Source organism: Pseudophryne corroboree, chromosome 11 (assembly GCF_028390025.1).
Source record: "Pseudophryne corroboree isolate aPseCor3 chromosome 11, aPseCor3.hap2, whole genome shotgun sequence".
NCBI classification, from domain to species: Eukaryota; Metazoa; Chordata; class Amphibia; order Anura; family Myobatrachidae; genus Pseudophryne; species Pseudophryne corroboree.
The window spans coordinates 318,591,514-318,613,128 of record NC_086454.1 but is presented as its reverse complement, the minus strand read 5'-3'; the positions used below and the strand labels follow the sequence as shown (position 1 = coordinate 318,613,128).

Genomic DNA, 21,615 nt, shown 5'->3' with positions numbered 1-21,615 from the left:
GGGCGTGGCCTGGAAGTTGCTCTGCATAGACGTGCTGATTCAGAGCTCCAGCAAAATCAAGTTTAACCCCCTAAATTACTACCAGCTCCTGCAGCCAACACCACTCTATATAGCTCTGTCCACGGCTGTGGACAGCATACTGTGCTGGGGACCCTGATGTGGCTCCGGCTACCATATTTCGCCTGAGGCCTGTGTCCCGTCTTGCAGCCGGGACCTCGATTTTGGAGCCTCCTCGGGCATGAGCTCCGGGACCGGAGCGCGGCTGTACAGGGACTCGTAGCGGCCCCCCCTCTCCTCTGCGACCACCCAGTCAACAGTCCTTACCTGCTCAGGACCCTTCGGCACAGTTGAGAGGCGGCGGATACCCCCATTTGCCATCCGGAGCTGCAGAAGTACTCTGCCTTCCTCTGTCTGTCTCCCTGATGGCGGCCATCTTGCTACACCCGGACTGCATGTAAGTGGCACCGCCTCCCATCACCTTCTGCAGCATTAACTAAATTCTCCCACTGCCTCCACGTATCTCCCCCTCCCCCCCTCTCTACATCTCAGCCCTCACCCCCTGTGGCCCTGCGCGGCCGGGGCCCCTTGTCCAGAGCCTCCTGGAGGCGAGACCCGGGACCGGAGCGCAGCTGTGCAGAGACCAGTGGCAGATTTCCCTCTCCCCTGTGCCTGCTTATCCAACATCCCTTACCTGCTCTGCACCCTCGGGAGCAGACGTGTGGACGAGGACCACACTCATTTGTTTTTCAGTTACCTGCTCCTCTCCTACCTGCTGACCCCTACATTCTGCTACTGGGGAGTCCCTGGAGGGAAGTGTGCCCTATCAGTCCAGTTCTGTTCCCTATCACCTAAGGTGCAGTGCTGCTGGATTCTAGCTGTGTGCCTGAACTCTCACCCCTCTCTCCCGGCTGGGAGCCTACCATCTGGGTGCCGCAGGCTGGAGATGATCCTCTGCCTGGCCCTGTGTGACACCGATCTTCTGATGTAGTCCAGACCGCTTGTCCGCCACCACCCTTGTTCTTTATGCTTACCTAACTCTCCGTCATATATTCTACGAGATCCTGAGCTTCTTTATCATCGTCACCCCGCCTACGGAACCTCATTTCATTAGAATGCCTCCAAAAAAGGTTAAAGGGGTGCTGCCTCCCAGAGTATCCTTTCCATCTCAGAAAGCGGCCCCTGCTGCCTCTTCTCTACGGAAGTCCCCGGTTACCGCTTCCCCACAGGATACCCTCTGTAGCCCTGCCTTTATGCCGGGGCTTGACCCTGACTCTGATGCCCCTCTCACGGTCAAAACGCTGTATCAGGCCCTCTCAGCGTTTAAATCTGAGTTGACTCAAGATCTCACAGCCGTTGTTCGGGAGGTTAAGACGGAGCTGCACGCTATAGGAGACCGTACGGACCATTTAGAGCGGAAAGTAGAGGAACTGGTCTCGTCTCATAATGATCTTATAGCGGCCCACGATCAGCAGCAAAGTGACCTGGAGGCGTTTAAACTCAAGATTGCAGATATAGGAGGACAGATCCCGTCGTAATAATATCAAGATCCGAGGCATTCCAGACTCCGTGCAGAACTCCGAGTTGGAGAATTACGCTACCGCGCTGTTCCAGAAACTTCTGCCTAGAGCCAACCCCAGAGAGCTGTTTATAGACAGGATTCATAGACTGCCTAAACAACGCTCAGTCGCTCCCGAGAGATACGCTCATGAGAGTGCATTTCTTCACAACCAAAGAACGTATCCTGAAAGCGGCCAGGGAAGCGGGTGACTCCGAATCGGATGTGCTTGGCGGATTACAACTGTTTCCGGATTTCTCTGCCCTGACTTTGGCCAAAACGTTGATCAATCCTTCCTATCACTTTGGCACTTCGCGACCAAGACATCACTTATAGATGGGGTTTTCCGGTGAAGCTCGTCATCTCGTATGAAAATAAGTTCTACACAGTGACTTCATTGGAGGCTGGAGTCAAATTACTGGCGGAGTGGGATATCACTGTCACGCTACCTCCTGGATCCAAGAAACAGCCAACCCTTCAATCGGAATGGGTCACCGCCTGATGTCGACTCCTTCAGCTTTGGTTTTCACTTTGGACTTTATCCTGTACCGCTGTCATAGAAGGGACTCAGTCATTATCCCTGTTGAGGTCACGTGAGTTGCCCTGCTCGTAGTTTTGTTAATGGTGTCCCATCTCCATGTTTATATCTTAGATTATATGCATCTGGGTTTTTTTTTGTTCTAATTTGTACTGTTGGTAGGCATATTTGCTCCTGCTTTTTTTTTTTTTTTCCTGTTCAGTTTCATGGGTGGTGGCGCTAGGCCACATGTTCCCCCCTGGTAATACACTACTGCATTTTTTTGCTTTCCTTGCAGTAGTTATGCCGACCCGATGTACTGGGTCGTTTTGGTTTGTTCCTTTCCTTTCCCATCCCTTTACCCCCCCCCCACCCCACCCCCTATATTATGAAGTAGGTATTCGTCGTTCGAGACAAATTTATCTTTGTATGTGTCAAGGTCTTTCTCCGCCCACAACATGCATTAGTTTGCTCCGATGGTTCAGGTCTTATCCATGAATGTCAAGGGGCTGAATTCCCCTAATAAGCGAAGGCTAGCTTTGGGTTATTTTACTAGGCATACAGCAGATATTGTCACGCTGCAGGAGACACACTTTTCATCTGTAGAACCCCCTATTTTCAAAAGATCGAAGACTCCCTGTGGGTTATTTTGCTAATGGCCCTTTTAAGAGGAACGGTGTGGCCATATTGTTTAGGAATTCCATCTCCTTTATTTTGCATTCTCAGATAGCCGATAAAAATGGCCGGTATCTTATATTGAGCGGCCTTTTAAATGATAGGCCGGTTACTCTGGTCTCAGCATATGCCCCGAATTCAAACCAAGTTACTTTTATCCGTAAGTTATGTGTAGCTATTCAGAAGATTCGTACGGAATCCCTTCTTCTCACGGGGGATTTTAATTTAGTCCTTGACCCTAAACTGGACAGGTCTCCCAGGCCCTCTCCCTCTTCAGCCTCCCCCAACGCCCCCTCCTTAGCCTTTCGTAACCTCTTAGATGAATTTGACCTCTATGATATTTGGCGAGTGCAAAACCCTACTGGTCGGGAGTACACTTATTATTCCCCCGTCCACAACTCTTACTCCCGTATTGATTTTATGTTTTCGGACAAATGGACCCTCCAATTTGCCAGATCCATGGACATTCTCCCTATAACTTGGTCAGAGCATGCCCCGTGGACTCTTAAATGGGATGTTGCTAGTCAGCATTCTCCCCCCCGCCCTTGGAGACTCTCTCCTCACTTGCTGTCTAACCCTGTCTCAAAAAAAATCATAGTTGACAGTGTCTCGTCCTATATGGAATTTAATTCCCCCTCGGACACGTCCACCCTGAACTTTTGGTGTGCACTTAAGGCCGTTACCAGGGGGGCAGCGATCCAGGCAGGAGCGCAGCTTAAGAAACTTAATCAACAACGCCAGGCCGATTTGGAGCTTCAGCTGAAGGACTTAGAGGACAAAAATCAATCTAGGCCTATGAAAACCCTACAGAAGGCGTTAGCCGACACTAGGTCCCAACTCCAGAAATTACTTATGGCGCGCACCCAGGCCTCACTAAATAGGATGCGTCAGAAATTTTATCTAGCAGGGAACAGGCCGGGGAAAATGCTTGCCCGTAAGCTCAGAGCTCAGCAGGCTCGGAATAGAATCAGGCTCATTGTGTCCCCCACAGGCGCCAAAATTTCTAACCCGATGGAGATAGCGAATCAGTTTGCCAACTTCTACTCCCAACTTTATAACCTCTCGACTGATCCTTCTACCCCTCAGCCCACTCCCTCCTCTATCAACTCCTTCTTAGCTGATATAAGCCTCCCAACTATTTCAGACGATCAATTAGCTTTACTGAATGCCCCTTGGTCCTTATCGGAAACCCTTCAGGTGATCAAGTCCCTTCCTCGAGGTAAGGTGCCGGGCCCCGATGGCTTTATTAATGACTTTTATATTTCGCTCCAAGACCTCCTAGCTCCCTCTCTGGTGGCAGTTTACAATGACATTACCTCTCGAAGTACCCTCCCTGAGGAGATGCTCGAGGCGCGTATTGTCACAATCCCCAAACCGGGCAAAGATTTGACCTCTTGTCAAAATTACCGTCCCATTGCGCTATTGAACGGGGACATTAAAATATATGCTAAATTAATAGCTTCTCGATTGAATGCCCTCCTCCCCTCCCTGATACATCCGGACCAGGTTGGCTTTATCCCGGGAAGACAAGCGTCTGATAATACACGCAGGGTTTTTAACCTTGTTGATTCCCTAGCCCCTAAGCACGGTCTCCTTCTGCTATCTTTGGACGCAGAAAAGGCCTTTGACCGCTTAAACTGGTCTTATATGCGAGAAGTTCTACTAAAATTTGGCCTGCGCGATCGCATCCTTTCTTCGATATTAGCCCTGTATAGCTCCTCGTCGGCCCGGATCTTCAGTAATGGTTTTATCTTCCTCTTTTCCAATTTACAATGGCACCCGCCAGGGCTGTCCCCTCTCCCCTCTCATTTTTGTCCTGGCCATTGAGCCTTTGGCAGCTAAGCTTCGAGCGGACCCGCAGTTCCCTGGACTGCGATTAGGCGCCTCTCTTCACAAACTGTGTTTGTTCGCGGACGATGTTCTTTTATTTGTAACTGACCCTTGCACTACACTCCCCCATTTGCACAATATTTTAGATATGTACTCTGCAGCATCCTATTATAAATTAAACGCCTCTAAGACCGATGCTTTGCCCATTAATCTCACACACTCCTTGACCCGCTTACGCGCTAAGTACCCATACAACTGGCAAACATCCTCGATACGATATCTAGGTATCTTCATCCCCCCATCTACCTCTTCTGTTTTTGAGGTTAATCTTCCTTCTCTGTTGTCCTCCCTTCAGCTGTTCACCAAATCATGGCTCAATTATGAAGTTTCTTGGTTGGGGCGTCTGGCCGCTTTAAAATGTCGTTGCTCCCCAAATTAATGTTCCTGTTCCGTACTATCCCTTTTATTTTCCCTAAGAAATATCTAGATAAGGCCACTGCAATTCTTACCAATTATATATGGTCTTCGCGCCCGCATAAACTTGCTCGCGTGAGGATGTTTCTGCTGAGGAGAGCCGGTGGCCTGGATATGCCTAATCTTTCACTGTACCAGGAAGCCTGCCTCTTGGCTCAGATTAAAGAATTCTGTATAGATATGCGTCCGGGGTGGACGTGTCTGGAGGAGGCGGCCTGCCCCCGTTTTCCCCTGAAAGATCTCTTCTGGCTGCCCAAACCCCTTCGGCCACAGGGCTTAAACCTCCTTCCCTCTACCCGAGCCACGCTCCAGGTTTGGGACAAACTGACTATGGCCATATCCCCCTCTTATCATAATATGTCTTTAGTATCACTACGAACGGTGGCCGCCCTAGTTCCTAATCTTAATCTGGCAGGCTGGCGGTCCAGGGGGATGGGGGTCCTGGGAGATTTGTTTAATGGGTCTGTGCTCGCCTCCTTTTCTGATATTCAGGGACGCTTCTCTTTGCCTGACTCTGAGAGGCTTCGATACTATCAAATCCAGCACTGGTGGACTAGCCTCCACCTTACTCTCTCCCCACCACCCCCTGCTATTCTGCATGTCATAGGCCGACCTTTTAGTGTTACTTCTAAGGGGGAGATTTCCTTCTGGTATAGAACATTACGGTCACTGATCCCCATTTACAAATCTAGAGCCCAAACCAGGTGGGAGGCAGATGTTGGCTGTATTCTCCATGATTCTCAATGGCAGCACATTTTTATGTCATCTTTCACTATGTCTAAATGCCTGAATCACTCCGAAATGCATGTCAAGTTACTACATAGATTATACCTCACGCCTGATAGGTTGCATACGATTTGGCCTGCATGTTCGAAGTTTTGTTGGCGTCTCTGCGGAGAGGTAGGCCACCTCTTCCATATTTTTTGGACATGTTCCCATATTCAATTGTACTGGGTGGAGGTATTTGGCCTCATCAATAAAGTTCTGAATCTTGATTTGTCCCCTTCCCCCCTTATAGCTTTATTGAATGTATACCCACGATCCGTGGGTGCACATTTACATTATGTTTTAGGACATATCTGTCTCGCTGCACGTGCGGCTTTAGCCCAAAACTGGAAACAACCCACATCACCTCCCCTATTGAAGGTTATACACAAAATACATCTGCACTTTTTGATGGAGACTGAGCACATCCCATACTCCTTCTCCGCTAAATCCCCCCTGGTGCGTTGGATGCCCTGGCATCTGTTTATCACGGAGGGTGAGGGTGCTACACTGATACTACGTTCCCCTTCCCCAGACATGCACCCTCCGGACATCTCGGGTGATGAGGTCCCCCCCTCCCTAAGCCTGGGATGGCCCTCTCTTTAGTGCTGTATATATAATATGCCCATTGCCGCCTTTCTCCCTTTTTTGTCTCTTTGTATTACTATCTTCCATTATTTTAGGTTCACTGCAATTTCTTTGATGTACTCCTATGATGTACCTATCTGATTGACTTTGAACTGTTTGTACATGTTTGCCATTATGTTGTCTCATGTATTCATGTACCTATTCCCCCCCCCCCTTCTTCCTTCTGTACCCCTGTTTTGCAACACGAAAATTCAATAAAAAAAATAAGATTTTACTTACCGATAAATCTATTTCTCGTAGTCCGTAGTGGATGCTGGGACTCCGTAAGGACCATGGGGAATAGCGGCTCCGCAGGAGACAGGGCACAAAATAAAAGCTTGAGATATCAGGTGGTGTGCACTGGCTCCTCCCCCTATGACCCTCCTCCAAGCCAGTTAGGATACTGTGCCCGGACGAGCGTACATAATAAGGAAGGATATTGAATCCCGGGTAAGACTCATACCAGCCACACCAATCACACCGTACAACTCGTGATCTGAACCCAGTTAACAGTATGATAAATTTAAAGGAGCCTCTGAAAAGATGGCTCAACAATAATAACCCGAATTTTTTGTAACAATAACTATATACAAGTATTGCAGACAATCCGCACTAGGGATGGGCGCCCAGCATCCACTACGGACTACGAGAAATAGATTTATCGGTAAGTAAAATCTTATTTTCTCTAACGTCCTAAGTGGATGCTGGGACTCCGTAAGGACCATGGGGATTATACCAAAGCTCCCAAACGGGCGGGAGAGTGCGGATGACTCTGCAGCACCGAATGAGAGAACTCCAGGTCCTCCTCAGCCAGGGTATCAAATTTGTAGAATTTAGCAAACGTGTTTGCCCCTGACCAAGTAGCTGCTCGGCAAAGTTGTAAAGCCGAGACCCCTCGGGCAGCCGCCCAAGATGAGCCCACTTTCCTTGTGGAATGGGCTTTTACTGATTTTGGCTGTGGCAATCCTGCCACGGAATGTGCAAGCTGAATTGTACTACAAATCCAACGAGCAATCGTCTGCTTTGAAGCAGGAGCACCCAGCTTGTTGGGTGCATACAGGATAAACAGCGAGTCAGTTTTCCTGACTCCAGCCGTCCTGGAAACATATATTTTCAAGGCCCTGACAACGTCCAGCAACTTAGAGTCCTCTAAGTCCCTAGTAGCCGCAGGTACCACAATAGGTTGGTTCATGTGAAATGCAGAAACCACCTTAGGTAGAAATTGAGGACGAGTCCTCAATTCCGCCCTGTCAGAATGAAAATTTAGGTAAGGGCTTTTACATGATAAAGCCGCCAATTCTGACACACGCCTAGCTGAAGCCAAGGCCAACAGCATCGACACCTTCCACGTGAGATATTTTAAATCTACCGTAGACAATGGTTCAAACCAGTGTGATTTTAGAAATCTCAACACAACATTGAGATCCCAAGGTGCCACTGGAGGCACAAAAGGAGGCTGTATGTGCAGCACCCCTTTCACAAATGTCTGAACTTCAGGTACTGAAGCCAGTTCTTTCTGGAAGAACATCGACAGGGCCGAAATTTGAACCTTAATGGACCCTAATTTTAGGCCCATAGACAGTCCTGTTTGCAGGAAATGCAAGAAACGACCCAGTTGAAATTCCTGTGTAGGGGCCTTCTTGGCCTCACACCACGCAACATATTTACGCCAAATGCGGTGATAATGTTTTGCGGTTACTTCCTTTCTGGCTTTTACCAGAGTAGGGATGACTTCTTCTGGTATGCCCTTGTCCTTCAGGATCCGGCGTTCAACCGCCATGCCGTCAAACGCAGCCGCGGTAAGTCTTGGAACAGACAAGGCCCCTGCAGTAGCAGGTCCTGTCTTAGAGGTAGAGGCCACGGTTCGTCCGTGAGCATCTCTTGAAGTTCCGGGTACCAAGACCTTCTTGGCCAATCCGGAACCACGAGTATAGTTCTTACTCCTCTCCTTCTTATGATTCTCAATACTTTCGGTATGAGGGGCAGAGGAGGGAATACATACACTGACTGGTACACCCACGGCGTTACCAGAGCGTCCACTGCTATTGCCTGAGGGTCCCTTGACCTGGCGCAATATCTGTCCAGTTTTTTGTTTAGACGTGACGCCATCATGTCCACCTTTGGTCTTTCCCAACGGTTTACAATTTGGTGGAAGACTTCTGGGTGAAGTCCCCACTCTCCCGGGTGAAGGTCGTGTCTGCTGAGGAAGTCTGCTTCCCAGTTGTCCACTCCCGGAATGAACACTGCTGACAGTGCTATCACATGATTTTCCGCCCAGCGAAGAATCCTTGCATGTTTATATGAAGAGATGTTTCCATGCTTGACCACAAGCCCTGGAAATTCCTTCCCTGTGTGACTGCTCCCCAGCCTCTCAGGCTGGCATCTGTGGTTACCAGGATCCAATCCTGAATGCCAAATCTGCGGCCCTCTAGTAGATGAGCCCTCTGAAGCCACCACAGGAGAGACACCCTTGTCCTTGGCGACAGGGTTATCCGTTGATGCATCTGAAGATGCGATCCGGACCATTTTCCCAGTAGATCCCACTGAAAAGTTCTTGCATGGAATCTTCCGAATGGAATCGCTTCGTAAGAAGCCACCATTTTTCCCAGGACCCTTGTGCACTGATGCACTGAGACCTGTCCTGGTTTTAGGAGGTTCCTGACTAGCTCGGATAACTCCCTGGCCTTCTCCTCCGGGAGAAACACCTTCTTCTGGACTGTGTCCAGAATCATTCCTAAGAACAGTAGACGTGTCGTTGGAATCAGCTGCGATTTTGGAATATTTAGAATCCATCCGTGCTGACTTAGCACTACCTGAGATAGTGCCACTCCGACTTCTAACTGTTCCTTGGTTCTTGCCCTTATCAGGAGATCGTCCAAGTAAGGGATAATTAAGATGCCTTTTCTTCGTAGAAGAATCATCATTTCGGCCATTACCTTGGTAAAGACCCGAGGCGCCGTGGACAATCCAAACGGCAGCGTCTGAAACTGATAATGACAGTTTTGTACTACAAACCTGAGGTACCCTTGGTGAGAAGGATATATTGGGACGTGGAGATAAGCATCCTTGATGTCCAGCGACACCATATAGTCCCCCTCTTCCAGGTTCGCTATCACCGCTCTGAGTGACTCCATCTTGAATTTGAACCTTTTTATGTAAGTGTTCAAAGATTTTAGATTTAATATTGGTCTCACCGAGCCGTCCGGCTTCGGTACCACAAATAGTGTGGAATAATACCCCTTCCCCTGTTGTAAGAGGGGTACTTGATTATCACCTGCTGGGAGTACAGCTTGTGAATGGCTTCCAGAACTGCCTCCCTGTCGGAGGGAGACTTTGGTAAAGCAGACTTCAGGAACCGATGAGGAGGAAACGCCTCGAATTCCAGTTTGTACCCCTGTGATACTACCTGTAGAATCCAGGGATCCACTTGCGAGTGAGCCCACTGCGCGTTGAAATTCTTGAGACGGGCCCCCACCGTGTCTGAGTCTGCTTGTAAAGCCCCAGCGTCATGCTGAAGACTTGGCAGAAGCAGGGGAGGGCTTCTGCTCCTGGGAAGCGGCTGCATGGTGCTGCCTTTTTCCTCTTCCTCTGCCCTTGGGCAGAAAAGAGTGACCTTTTGCTCGCTTGTACTTATGGGAACGAAAGGACTGAGTTTGAAAAGACTGTCTTTTTCTGTTGATGTGAAGTAACCTGGGGTAAAAAGGTGGATTTTCCAGCCGTTGCCGTGGCCACCAGGTCTGTTAGACCAGCCCCAAATAACTCCTCCCCCTTATACGGCAATACTTCCATGTGCCGTTTGGAATCTGCGTCCCCTGACCACTGTCTGGTCCATAATGCTCTTCTGGCAGAGATGGACATTGCGCTTACTCTTGATGCCAGGGTACAAATATCCCTCTGCGCATCACGCATATATAGCAATGCATCCTTTAAATGTTCTATAGTTAACAGAATATTGTCCCTATCCAGGGTATCAATATTCTCAGTCAGGGAATCCGCCCATGCGACTCCAGCACTGCACATCCAGGCTGATGCGATTGCTGGTCGCAGTATAACACCAGTATGTGTGTATATACTTTTCAGGATATTTTCCAGCCTCCTATCAGCTGGTTCTTTGAGGGTGGCCGTATCAGGGGACGGTAACGCTACTTGTTTAGATAAACGTGTGAGCGCCTTATCTACCCTAGGGGGTGTTTCCCACCGTGCCCTAACCTCTGGCGGGAAAGGGTATAGTGCTAATAACTTATTAGAAATTAGCTGTTTTTTATCGGGGGAAACCCACGCTTTATCACACACCTCATTTATTTCCTCAGACTCAGGAAAAACTATTGGCAGTTTTTTCACACCCCACATAATACCCGCCTTTGAGGTATTTGTAGTGTCAGAAAGGTTCAATGCCTCTTTCATTGCCGTGATCATGTAACGTGTGGCCCTACTGGACATTACGTTTGTCTCGTCACCGTCGACACTAGATTCAGTATCTGTATCTGGATCCGTGTCGACCCACTGAGGTAGCGGCCGTTTTAGGGCCCCTGAGGGTGTCTGAGACGCCTGAACAGGCACTAATTGATTTGCCGGCTTTCTCATGTCGTCAACAGTTTTTTGTAAATTGCTGACATTATCACTTAATTGCTTAAACGCAATCATCCAGTCAGGTGTCGACTCCCTAGGGGGTGACATCACTAACACAGGCAACTGCTCCGCCTCCACCTCATTTTCCTCCTCATACATGTCGACACACGCGTACCGACACACAGCACACACACCGGGAATGCTCTGATAGAGGACAGGACCCTACTTAGCCCTTTGGAGAGACAGAGGGAGAGTCTGCCAGCACACACCCAGCGCTATATATATACAGGGATAACCTTATATAAGTGTTAATCCCTTATAGCTGCTGTTAATCTAGTTATTTGCTGCCAAAATGCCCCCCCTTCTCTTTTTTACCCTGAATCAGATGCAGTACTGCAGGGGAGAATCAGGGAGCCGTCCTTCCAGCGGAGCCAGTGTGCTGAGGAGATATGCCCCGCCCCTTCACGACGTCCTTAACTCCCGCTTTTTTGTGTAAAATGGCAGGGGGAAAAATACATCCATATAGCCCTGGAGCTATATGTGATGTATTCCTTTTGCCAGCTAAGGTATATGTGTGTTATATTGCGTCTCAGGGCGCTCCCCCCCAGCGCCCTGCACCCTCAGTGACCGGAGTGTGAAGTGTGCTGAGAGCAATGGCGCACAGCTGCGGTGCTGTGCGCTACCTTAGTCTTGAAGACAGGATGTCTTCTGCCGCCGCTTTCACCGGACCTTCGTCTCTTCTGGCTCTGTAAGGGGGACGGCGGCGCGGCTCCGGTGACCCATCCAGGCTGAACCTGTGATCGTCCCTCTGGAGCTAACGTCCAGTAGCCTAAGAAGCCCAATCCACTCTGCACTCAGGTGAGTTCGCTTCTTCTCCCCTTAGTCCCACGATGCAGTGAGCCTGTTGCCAGCAGGACTCACTGAAAATAAAAAAACCTAACTAAACTTTTATTCTAAGCAGCTCTGGAGAGCTACCTAGTTTGCACCCTTCTCGGCCGGGCACAAAAATCTAACTGGCTTGGAGGAGGGTCATAGGGGGAGGAGCCAGTGCACACCACCTGATATCTCAAGCTTTTATTTTGTGCCCTGTCTCCTGCGGAGCCGCTATTCCCCATGGTCCTTACGGAGTCCCAGCATCCACTTAGGACGTTAGAGAAATAAGAATTTACTTACCGATAATTCTATTTCTCGTAGTCCGTAGTGGATGCTGGGAACTCCGTAAGGACCATGGGGAATAGCGGCTCCGCAGGAGACTGGGCACAAAAGTAAAGCTTTAGGACTACCTGGTGTGCACTGGCTCCTCCCCCTATGACCCTCCTCCAAGCCTCAGTTAGGATACTGTGCCCGGACGAGCGTACACAATAAGGAAGGATTTTGAATCCCGGGTAAGACTCATACCAGCCACACCAATCACACCGTACAACCTGTGATCTGAACCCAGTTAACAGCATGATAGCAGAGGAGCCTCTGAAAAGATGGCTCACAACAATAATAACCCGATTTTTGTAACAATAACTATGTACAAGTATTGCAGACAATCCGCACTTGGGATGGGCGCCCAGCATCCACTACGGACTACGAGAAATAGAATTATCGGTAAGTAAATTCTTATTTTCTCTGACGTCCTAGTGGATGCTGGGAACTCCGTAAGGACCATGGGGATTATACCAAAGCTCCCAAACGGGCGGGAGAGTGCGGATGACTCTGCAGCACCGAATGAGAGAACTCCAGGTCCTCCTCAGCCAGGGTATCAAATTTGTAGAATTTAGCAAACGTGTTTGCCCCTGACCAAGTAGCTGCTCGGCAAAGTTGTAAAGCCGAGACCCCTCGGGCAGCCGCCCAAGATGAGCCCACCTTCCGTGTGGAATGGGCTTTTACAGATTTTGGCTGTGGCAGGCCTGCCACAGAATGTGCAAGCTGAATTGTACTACAAATCCAACGAGCAATAGTCTGCTTAGAAGCAGGAGCACCCAGCTTGTTGGGTGCATACAGGATAAACAGCGAGTCAGATTTTCTGACTCCAGCCGTCCTGGAAACATATTTTCAGGGCCCTGACTACGTCCAGCAACTTGGAGTCCCCCAAGTCCCTAGTAGCCGCAGGTACCACAATAGGCTGGTTCAAGTGAAACGCTGAAACCACCTTAGGGAGAAATTGAGGACGAGTCCTCAATTCTGCCCTGTCCGTATGAAAAATTAGGTAAGGGCTTTTATAGGATAAAGCCGCCAATTCTGAGACACGCCTGGCTGAAGCCAGGGCCAACAGCATTACCACTTTCCATGTGAGATATTATAAGTCCACAGTGGTGAGTGGTTCAAACCAATGTGATTTTAGGAACCCCAAAACTACATTGAGATCCCAAGGTGCCACTGGAGGCACAAAAGGAGGCTGTATATGCAGTACCCCTTTGACAAACGTCTGAACTTCAGGACCTGAAGCCAGTTCTTTCTGGAAGAAAATCGACAGGGCCGAAATTTGAACCTTAATGGACCCTAATTTTAGGCCCATAGACAGTCCTGTTTGCAGGAAATGCAGGAAACGACCCAGTTGAAATTCCTCTGTAGGGGCCTTCCTGGCCTCGCACCACGCAACATATTTACGCCAAATACGGTGATAATGCTGTACGGTTACATCCTTCCTGGCTTTGATCAGGGTAGGGATGACTTCATCCGGAATGCCTTTTTCCTTCAGGATCCGGCGTTCAACCACCATGCCGTCAAATGCAGCCGCGGTAAGTCTTGGAACAGACAGGGTCCCTGCTGGAGCAGGTCCTTACTTAGAGGTAGAGGCCACGGGTCCTCTGTGAGCATCTCTTGAAGTTCCGGGTACCAAGTCCTTCTTGGCCAATCCGGAGCCACGAGTATAGTCCTTACTCCTCTCCTTCTTATGATTCTCAGTACCTTGGGTATGAGAGGCAGAGGAGGGAACACATACACTGACTGGTACACCCACGGTGTTACCAGAGCGTCCACAGCTATTGCCTGAGGGTCCCTTGACCTGGCGCAATACCTGTCTAGTTTTTTGTTGAGGCGGGACGCCATCATGTCCACCTTTGGTTTTTCCCAACGGTTCACAATCATGTGGAAGACTTCTGGGTGAAGTCCCCACTCTCCCGGGTGGAGGTCGTGTCTGCTGAGGAAGTCTGCTTCCCAGTTGTCCACTCCCGGAATGAACACTGCTGACAGTGCTATCACATGATTTTCCGCCCAGCGAAGAATCCTTGCAACTTCTGTCATTGCCCTCCTGCTTCTTGTGCCGCCCTGTCTGTTTACGTGGGCGACTGCCGTGATGTTGTCTGACTGGATCAGCACCGGCTGACCTTGAAGCAGAGGTCTTGCTAGGCTTAGAGCATTGTAGATGGCCCTTAGCTCCAGGATATTTATGTGAAGTGATGTCTCCAGGCTTGACCACAAGCCCTGGAAATTCCTTCCCTGTGTGACTGCTCCCCAGCCTCTTAGGCTGGCATCCGTGGTCACCAGGACCCAGTCCTGAATGCCGAATCTGCGGCCCTCTAGAAGATGAGCACTCTGCAACCACCACAGGAGAGACACCCTTGTCCTTGGTGACAAGATTAACCGCCGATGCATCTGAAGATGCGACCCGGACCATTTGTCTAGCAGATCCCACTGGAAAGTTCTTGCGTGGAATCTGCCGAATGGGATTGCTTCGTAAGAAGCCACCATCTTTCCCAGGACCCTTGTGCATTGATGCACTGAGACTTGGCCTGGTGTTAGGAGATTTCTGACTAGTTCGGATAACTCCCTGGCTTTCTCCTCCGGGAGAAACACCTTTTTCTGGACTGTGTCCAGGATCATCCCTAGGAATAGAAGTCGTGTCGTCGGGATCAGCTGCGATTTTGGAATATTGAGAATCCAACCGTGCTGGCGCAGCACTATCTGAGATAGTGCTACTCCGACTTCCAACTGTTCCCTGGATCTTGCCCTTATCAGGAGATCGTCCAAGTAAGGGATAACTAAAACTCCCTTCCTTCGAAGGAGTATCATCATTTCGGCCATTACCTTGGTAAAGACCCGGGGTGCCGTGGACAATCCAAACGGCAGCGTCTGAAACTGATAGTGACAGTTGTGTACCACAAACCTGAGGTACCCTTGGTGAGAAGGGTAAATTGGGACATGTAGGTAAGCATCTTTGATGTCCAGAGACACCATATAGTCCCCTTCTTCCAGGTTTGCAATCACTGCTCTGAGTGACTCCATCTTGAATTTGAACCTTTGTATGTAAGTGTTCAAGGATTTCAGATTTAAAATAAGTCTCACCGAGCCGTCCGGCTTCGGTACCACAAACAGCGTGGAATAATACCCCTTTCCCTGTTGTAGGAGGGGTACCTTGATTATCACCTGCTGGGAATACAGCTTGTGAATGGCTTCTGCTGCAGCCTTTTTCCTCTCCCTCTGCCACGGGGCAGGAATGAGGAGTCTTTTGCCCGCTTGCCCTTATGGGGCCTAAAGGACTGCGCCTGATAATACGGCGTCTTCTTATGTTGAGAGGCTACCTGGGGTAAAAATGTGGATTTCCCAGCCGTTGCCGTGGCCACCAGGTCTGTTAGACCTACCCCAAATAACTCCTCCCTTTTATAAGGCAATACTTCCATATGCCTTTTGGAATCAGCATCACCTGACCACTGTCTTGTCCATAACCCTCTTCTGGCAGAAATGTACAGCGCACTTACTCTTGATGCCAGTCGGCAAATATCCCTCTGTGCATCACGCATATATAGAAATGCATCTTTTAAATGCTCTATAGTCAGTAATATACTGTCCCTATCTAGGGTATCAATATTGTCAGTCAGGGAATCCGACCAAGCCACCCCAGCACTGCACATCCAGGCTGAGGCGATTGCTGGTCGCAGTATCACACCCGTGTGAGTGTATATACATTTTTAGGATATTTTCCTGCTTTCTGTCAGCAGATTCCTTAAGGGCGGCCGTATCCAGGGACGGTAGTGCCACCTGTTTAGACAAGCGTGTGAGCGCTTTATCCACCCTAGGGGGTGTTTCCCAACGTGCCCTATCCTCTGGCGGGAAGGGGTATGATGCTAATAACTTTTTAGGAATTAACAGTTTTTAATCGGGGGAAACCCACGCATCATCACACACTTTATTTAATTCCTCAGATGCAGGAAAAACTACCGGCAGTTTTTTCTCACCCAACATAATACCCTTTTTAGTGGTACTGGTATTATCAGAAATATGTAAAACATTTTCCATAGCCTCAATCATGTAACGAGTGGCCCTACTGGAAGTCACATTCGTCTCTTAATCGTCGACACTGGAATCAGTATCCGTGTCGGCGTCTGTATCTGCCATCTGAGGTAACGGGCGTTTTAGAGCCCCGATGGCTTTTGAGACACCTGGACAGGCACAGGCTGAGTAGCCGGCTGTCTCATGTCATCAATCTTTTGTAAAGAGCTGACACTGTCACGTAATTCCTTCCATAAGCTCAGCCACTCAGGTGTCGACTCCCTAGGGGGTGACATCTCCATTAAAGGCAATTGCTCCGCCTCCACACCATTTTCCTCCTCATACATGTCGACACAATCGTACCGACACACACACACACACACACACACACAGGGAATGCTCTGATAGAGGACAGGACCCCACTAGCCCTTTGGGGAGACAGAGGGAGAGTATGCCAGCACACACCAGAGCGCTATATATATACAGGGATAACCTTATAGAAGTGTTTTTCCCCTTATAGCTGCTGTTTTATTAATACTGCGCCTAATTAGTGCCCCCCTCTCTTTTTTAACCCCTTTCTGTAGTGTAGTAACTGCAGGGGAGAGCCAGGGAGCTTCCCTCCAACGGAGCTGTGAGAGAAAATGGCGCCAGTGTGCTGAGGAGATAGGCTCCGCCCCTTTTTCGCGGACTCTTCTCCCGCATTTTTATGGATTCTGGCAGGGGTTAAAATACATCCATATAGCCCTGGGGGTTATATGTGATGTATGTTTGCCAGCCAAGGTGTTTTTATTGCTGCTCAGGGCGCCCCCCCCCCCCCCCAGCGCCCTGCACCCTCAGTGACTGCAGTGTGAGGTGTGTATGAGGAGCAATGGCGCACAGCTGCAGTGCTGTGCGCTACCTTGGTGAAGACTGATGTCTTCTGCCGCCGATTTTTCCGGACCTCTTCTTGCTTCTGGCTCTATAAGGGGGCCGGCGGCGCGGCTCTGGGACCGAGGTCCGAGGCTGGGCCTGTGTTCGGTCCCTCTGGAGCTAATGGTGTCCAGTAGCCTAAGAAGCCCAATCCACTCTGCACGCAGGTGAGTTCGCTTCTTCTCCCCTTAGTCCCTCGATGCAGTGAGCCTGTTGCCAGCAGGTCTCACTGAAAATAAAAAACCTAAAACTAAACTTTTACTAAGAAGCTCAGGAGAGCCCCTAGTGTGCACCCTTCTCGGCCGGGCACAAAAATCTAACTGAGGCTTGGAGGAGGGTCATAGGGGGAGGAGCCAGTGCACACCAGGTAGTCCTAAAGCTTTACTTTTTTGCCCAGTCTCCTGCGGAGCCGCTATTCCCCATGGTCCTTACGGAGTTCCCAGCATCCACTAGGACGTCAGAGAAAAGAAGATATAAAAACATTGCATACAGGTGGCATACTTAGATGGGGGGCACTCAGATTTCTTTATCAACCATTATACAACTTCTAAAAAGTAGATTTTAGGATGTGAAGTGAGATTACCTGCAAAGTCTGATCAGTAATTGGCAACTTCTCCAGAAAGTATTAGATAAACTAAAAGGCCACATCAATGCTTTAGCCGACACCACGGACAGCTTACCCAATATCCGATTACACGGCCAATGGTGTGATTTGTAGGAATCCAGTAGAAATTCAGAGAAGTTAGTAGCATGCAGGGATTTGTAGTTCCAGAGCAGCTGGAGAGCAACGGCTGACCTACATGTGACCATGTGTCTCCATCCAGGCCAATTAATTCTACATTTCCAACACACACAAATTCGTATTTCGTCATTTAACATGCAGCCGATCATAGCGGCTGTTACCTTTTTCATGGACAGCTGACTGAATACTGCGTAGTATTTGTGAAGGCGTAATTTCCGGAGCCATTCCAGTATGTCCTGCTGCTCTTGGGTCTGTGGGCTTGGCACGCTGGAGGAGATGACAGCAGAGGAGTTGGCCTCCACTTGGGGCCGATATGTTATTGAGGATGAACTGGAACATGGGGACATTGTCATCGTTGCCCCACTGTGGTGCAATACCATGTTATTGTGGGAAGACTGGATACCGGCCACACCACATATTGGCCTGTGAATAGAACCAATATAAATGTAGGCTTGAAATGGCGGATGGTCAAAAATACAGACAGCGTAATCTCTACCTAATCCCATGTTTGAGTGCACTCGGCAGCTGGTGCCTACATACCTTATAGATGGGCCCACGGGAGTGTTTACTTTAACATGGCATGGATTGCCAAGGCCTGTGGGGGGAAAAAAAAAAACAAATCAGGAAAGCAGGACTTGCAAGAACAGCAGCTGTAAAGTAGGGGAAATGCTGGGAAAACTCACTCAAGTTCTGATGCTGTTGATGGTTTGTTGAATTGCTGAAGAACTTCTTGATAAGGTCACTCTTTAATACTTGCGGGGGCAGAGACGCCAAACATCTAAAAAGCAGAAAACAAAGCTCAGCCATATATAGCCCCCAGTGTTCAAGATAAACGCAGACAGGGAACCTGGATGCATATTTAGCGTAGCCGTAACCAGGAAGTAAAAGCTCTTACCGGAGATCTAAATCAAGGTCCACATGGTTCCTATCCATGGAATAGGAGTCCACGCCTCCACGGTAAGGAATGCATTTCTCAAAATCGTCTGAGAACAGATGGGAGAGCTGCAAGGACACATGGAGACTGCGCATTATACCAGTACTGGCTAAAACCACTAATCCTGCCAGATCACTAGCCATGCCTGCGGCAGAGAAGTTATGCCATTACCTTAGAAATTAGCTCTGTAACTTCGGCAGAAGACTTCGTTATTAAGGACACAGAGGAATCAGACCAAATTACCTAAAGAAAACAGATGTAATTAAAAAGCAAAAACCAAGAAAAACACACCATAGCAACTTCTTAAGAGGGCCAAGTGTATATTGTGTGGAATACATCCAAATGCAGTGAAAAGTTTATGTTATCATAGACTTTTGTTGCGTCATTTCACCTTTCATTGTAGTGGATCTCCATATTTTATGGTCTTGATGACGCTATGTATCCCATGTATTATTGTGCTATTATTTTTGTCCTTAATACTTGCCCTGTTGTTCACTACAATGTTTAAGCGACACTTGATGCTTCAATAAAATAAAAAAATAAAAACTTGTTTAAAAAAAAAAGTGTATGTTATAATCTACAATGGCATGGCTAGAACAATATAGAGCAAAATTCTCTGAAATGACTTTAAGTAAAGTTGCTCTGTGATTTTACAGGAATGTCCATCGCTTGTGTAGCTCTTGCTTAGCGGGGAGAGAATTCCCTATAAGGAACAGACCTTATACCTCGGAGTATAACATCAAAGAGAAAAACGAATGTGTGTAATTGTTTACTGCTGTCCCAGTATTCCACAGGGTTTATAGAAAGGACGTTACAGACCAGCAATTTCCTGGAGTACAGTAAGTCAGTGTGGATGCGTTTATACCAGTGGCAGGGTCAGGCAGATGTGCCTGCGATGCATCCTGCATCCACTGTCTTTCATCTCTATGATTATCTAGAAGATTGCCGATAAATCGGATACATATGAAGGCGCCTAAATGGACATTAACATGAACATGTTCTTAATTAAGGCTCACTAACCCAGTGGTTCTCAACCTCGGTCCTCAGGTACCCCCCAACAGTTCATGTTTTCCAGGTCTCCTCACAGGATTGTGAAATAATTTGCTCCACCTGTGGGTCTTTTATAATGTGTCGGTGAGTAATGAATACACCTGTTCAACTGCTAGGGGACCTGGAAAACATGAACTGTTGGGGGTACTTGGGGACCGAGGTTGAGAAGCACTGCACTAACCCTATATTTTTTCCTTTACATTTGTGTAATTGAAATACAGTAGTGTAAAACGTACAGCATTCATCTTGCAATATCAAACTTTTGAAGTGTGCTTTGCCGGCTAGGAACGCGAGTGAAAAACAGATGGTAGCACCCATTTGCAAGTAAGTATTGAGTCACTGGAACCAAAAGGTTCCATCCCAAAACATTAACCTACTAGTAAAAGCATGGTCCTTACAATGAGTGGTTAGTCTCATTCATCTCTATGGGAGCAAGGCCTGGCCGTCCCAAAGACACCCCCTTAGTGATTTTATTTTTAGTAGTTATCAATGCCCCTATAGTGTTATTTTTACAAGTTAACTAGCAACACAGATTGGCGCTGTAGGGCCACGTTTATTAATTCACAGTCTACATCAAGTAATAAAGTTACTGTACTTCAACTAATTCCCTCTATGGCCATAAATCTATTTTTAGAACATTCCCATATTATTTGACCAGTTGAATCCTTTCAGCTAGAGTGTCTCGCTGTATACTTTTGGCGTGACAAGAGTTGGATGACCCAGGTCACACCGTTCACACGGCAGGCTACCCGGGTCAGTGCCAGATTCAACCATGTTAGCTAAAAGGGGTCAAATTTGCCCGGTAACAAATCCAGGTAGACACTTTCACCTCAAACCTGGACCTGGGTTGCCCCGGAAATAACCAGGGATATAAGTTTGTGAAATATGTGCAAGTCACTCACATCCACCCCCTTGTGTTGAGTAAAAATACCTCAAAACAGCAGTCTGCATTCTTCTCCTTCTTGTGCGTCAACACTTTTATTTCAATTTTTTCAACATTCACTACAATGAGAAAAGGGGACAAAACAATGTAGGAAGAAGTTCTTATTTTGTACACGGTTTGTTGCATAATTCAAACGTCAAATTTTAACCCCTCTATTCACCACCGAACCAGAGGCGGTAAGCAGGTTTAGGGAAAGCCGTATGGAAATGTACTATAATCCGTATGTTACTCAGTCATTCATTATGGATCTACCCCATATCAGGAATGTGCAGAGCAAGTGATCCTTGAGCACCTGAAATCTACTGTACGTGGACTCCTGCAGAAACCAGTAACTAGAGTTATTTCTATCACATGTAAACACGGCTAATTTGATATGAAGACCCTGAAAAAAAGCATAGAGCCCCTCCATTTCCCCATCTTTGCTGGACACATTATCAACAGCCCCTGTGGAGACACATCAATCTACAAGGTGATAGCCCTTACCTATATAAATGAGCAAAAGGCGACAACGATAACTATTGTACAGCAGACTTCCCAGCAGTAACAGTAATGTGCCGATGACTCACTGTTCCAGCACAGATGAAATCAGCTTTAGTGGAAACTTACTATACGTTCCATATGGAAGAGACAGACAGAATTTACCATACCAAATAAAAGGCATGTTGAAGGCAAGGATACACTGTTCTGCATTTCACCAGCTTACTACTAAACACTGTACAGAATCAGAAGCGTTAAAAGGTACATATGTAAGAACGCACAATGGATATTGGAAATAAACTGTGCAACAATATCCAGCACAGACAAAATCTGGGAGATCACGGTGATA

The 21,615-nt window shown here is 48.1% G+C and overlaps 1 protein-coding gene across 5 annotated transcripts in view; it reads right to left on the bottom strand.

The window, feature by feature from the left end:
• ZCCHC14 (zinc finger CCHC-type containing 14) overlaps positions 1-21,615 on the bottom strand; it is a 152,428-nt gene that overhangs the window by 21,389 nt on the left and 109,424 nt on the right. For all 5 annotated transcript variants that reach the window (XM_063945670.1, XM_063945671.1, XM_063945672.1 and 2 more), the window contains exons 4-9: positions 20,778-20,848; positions 18,968-19,039; positions 18,758-18,864; positions 18,546-18,640; positions 18,403-18,457; positions 18,024-18,285 (exon numbers count right to left, since the gene is read on the bottom strand). In XM_063945670.1, coding sequence (XP_063801740.1) covers positions 18,024-18,285; positions 18,403-18,457; positions 18,546-18,640; positions 18,758-18,864; positions 18,968-19,039; positions 20,778-20,848 — 662 coding nt within the window. The remainder of the gene's footprint in view (positions 1-18,023; positions 18,286-18,402; positions 18,458-18,545; positions 18,641-18,757; positions 18,865-18,967; positions 19,040-20,777; positions 20,849-21,615) is intronic.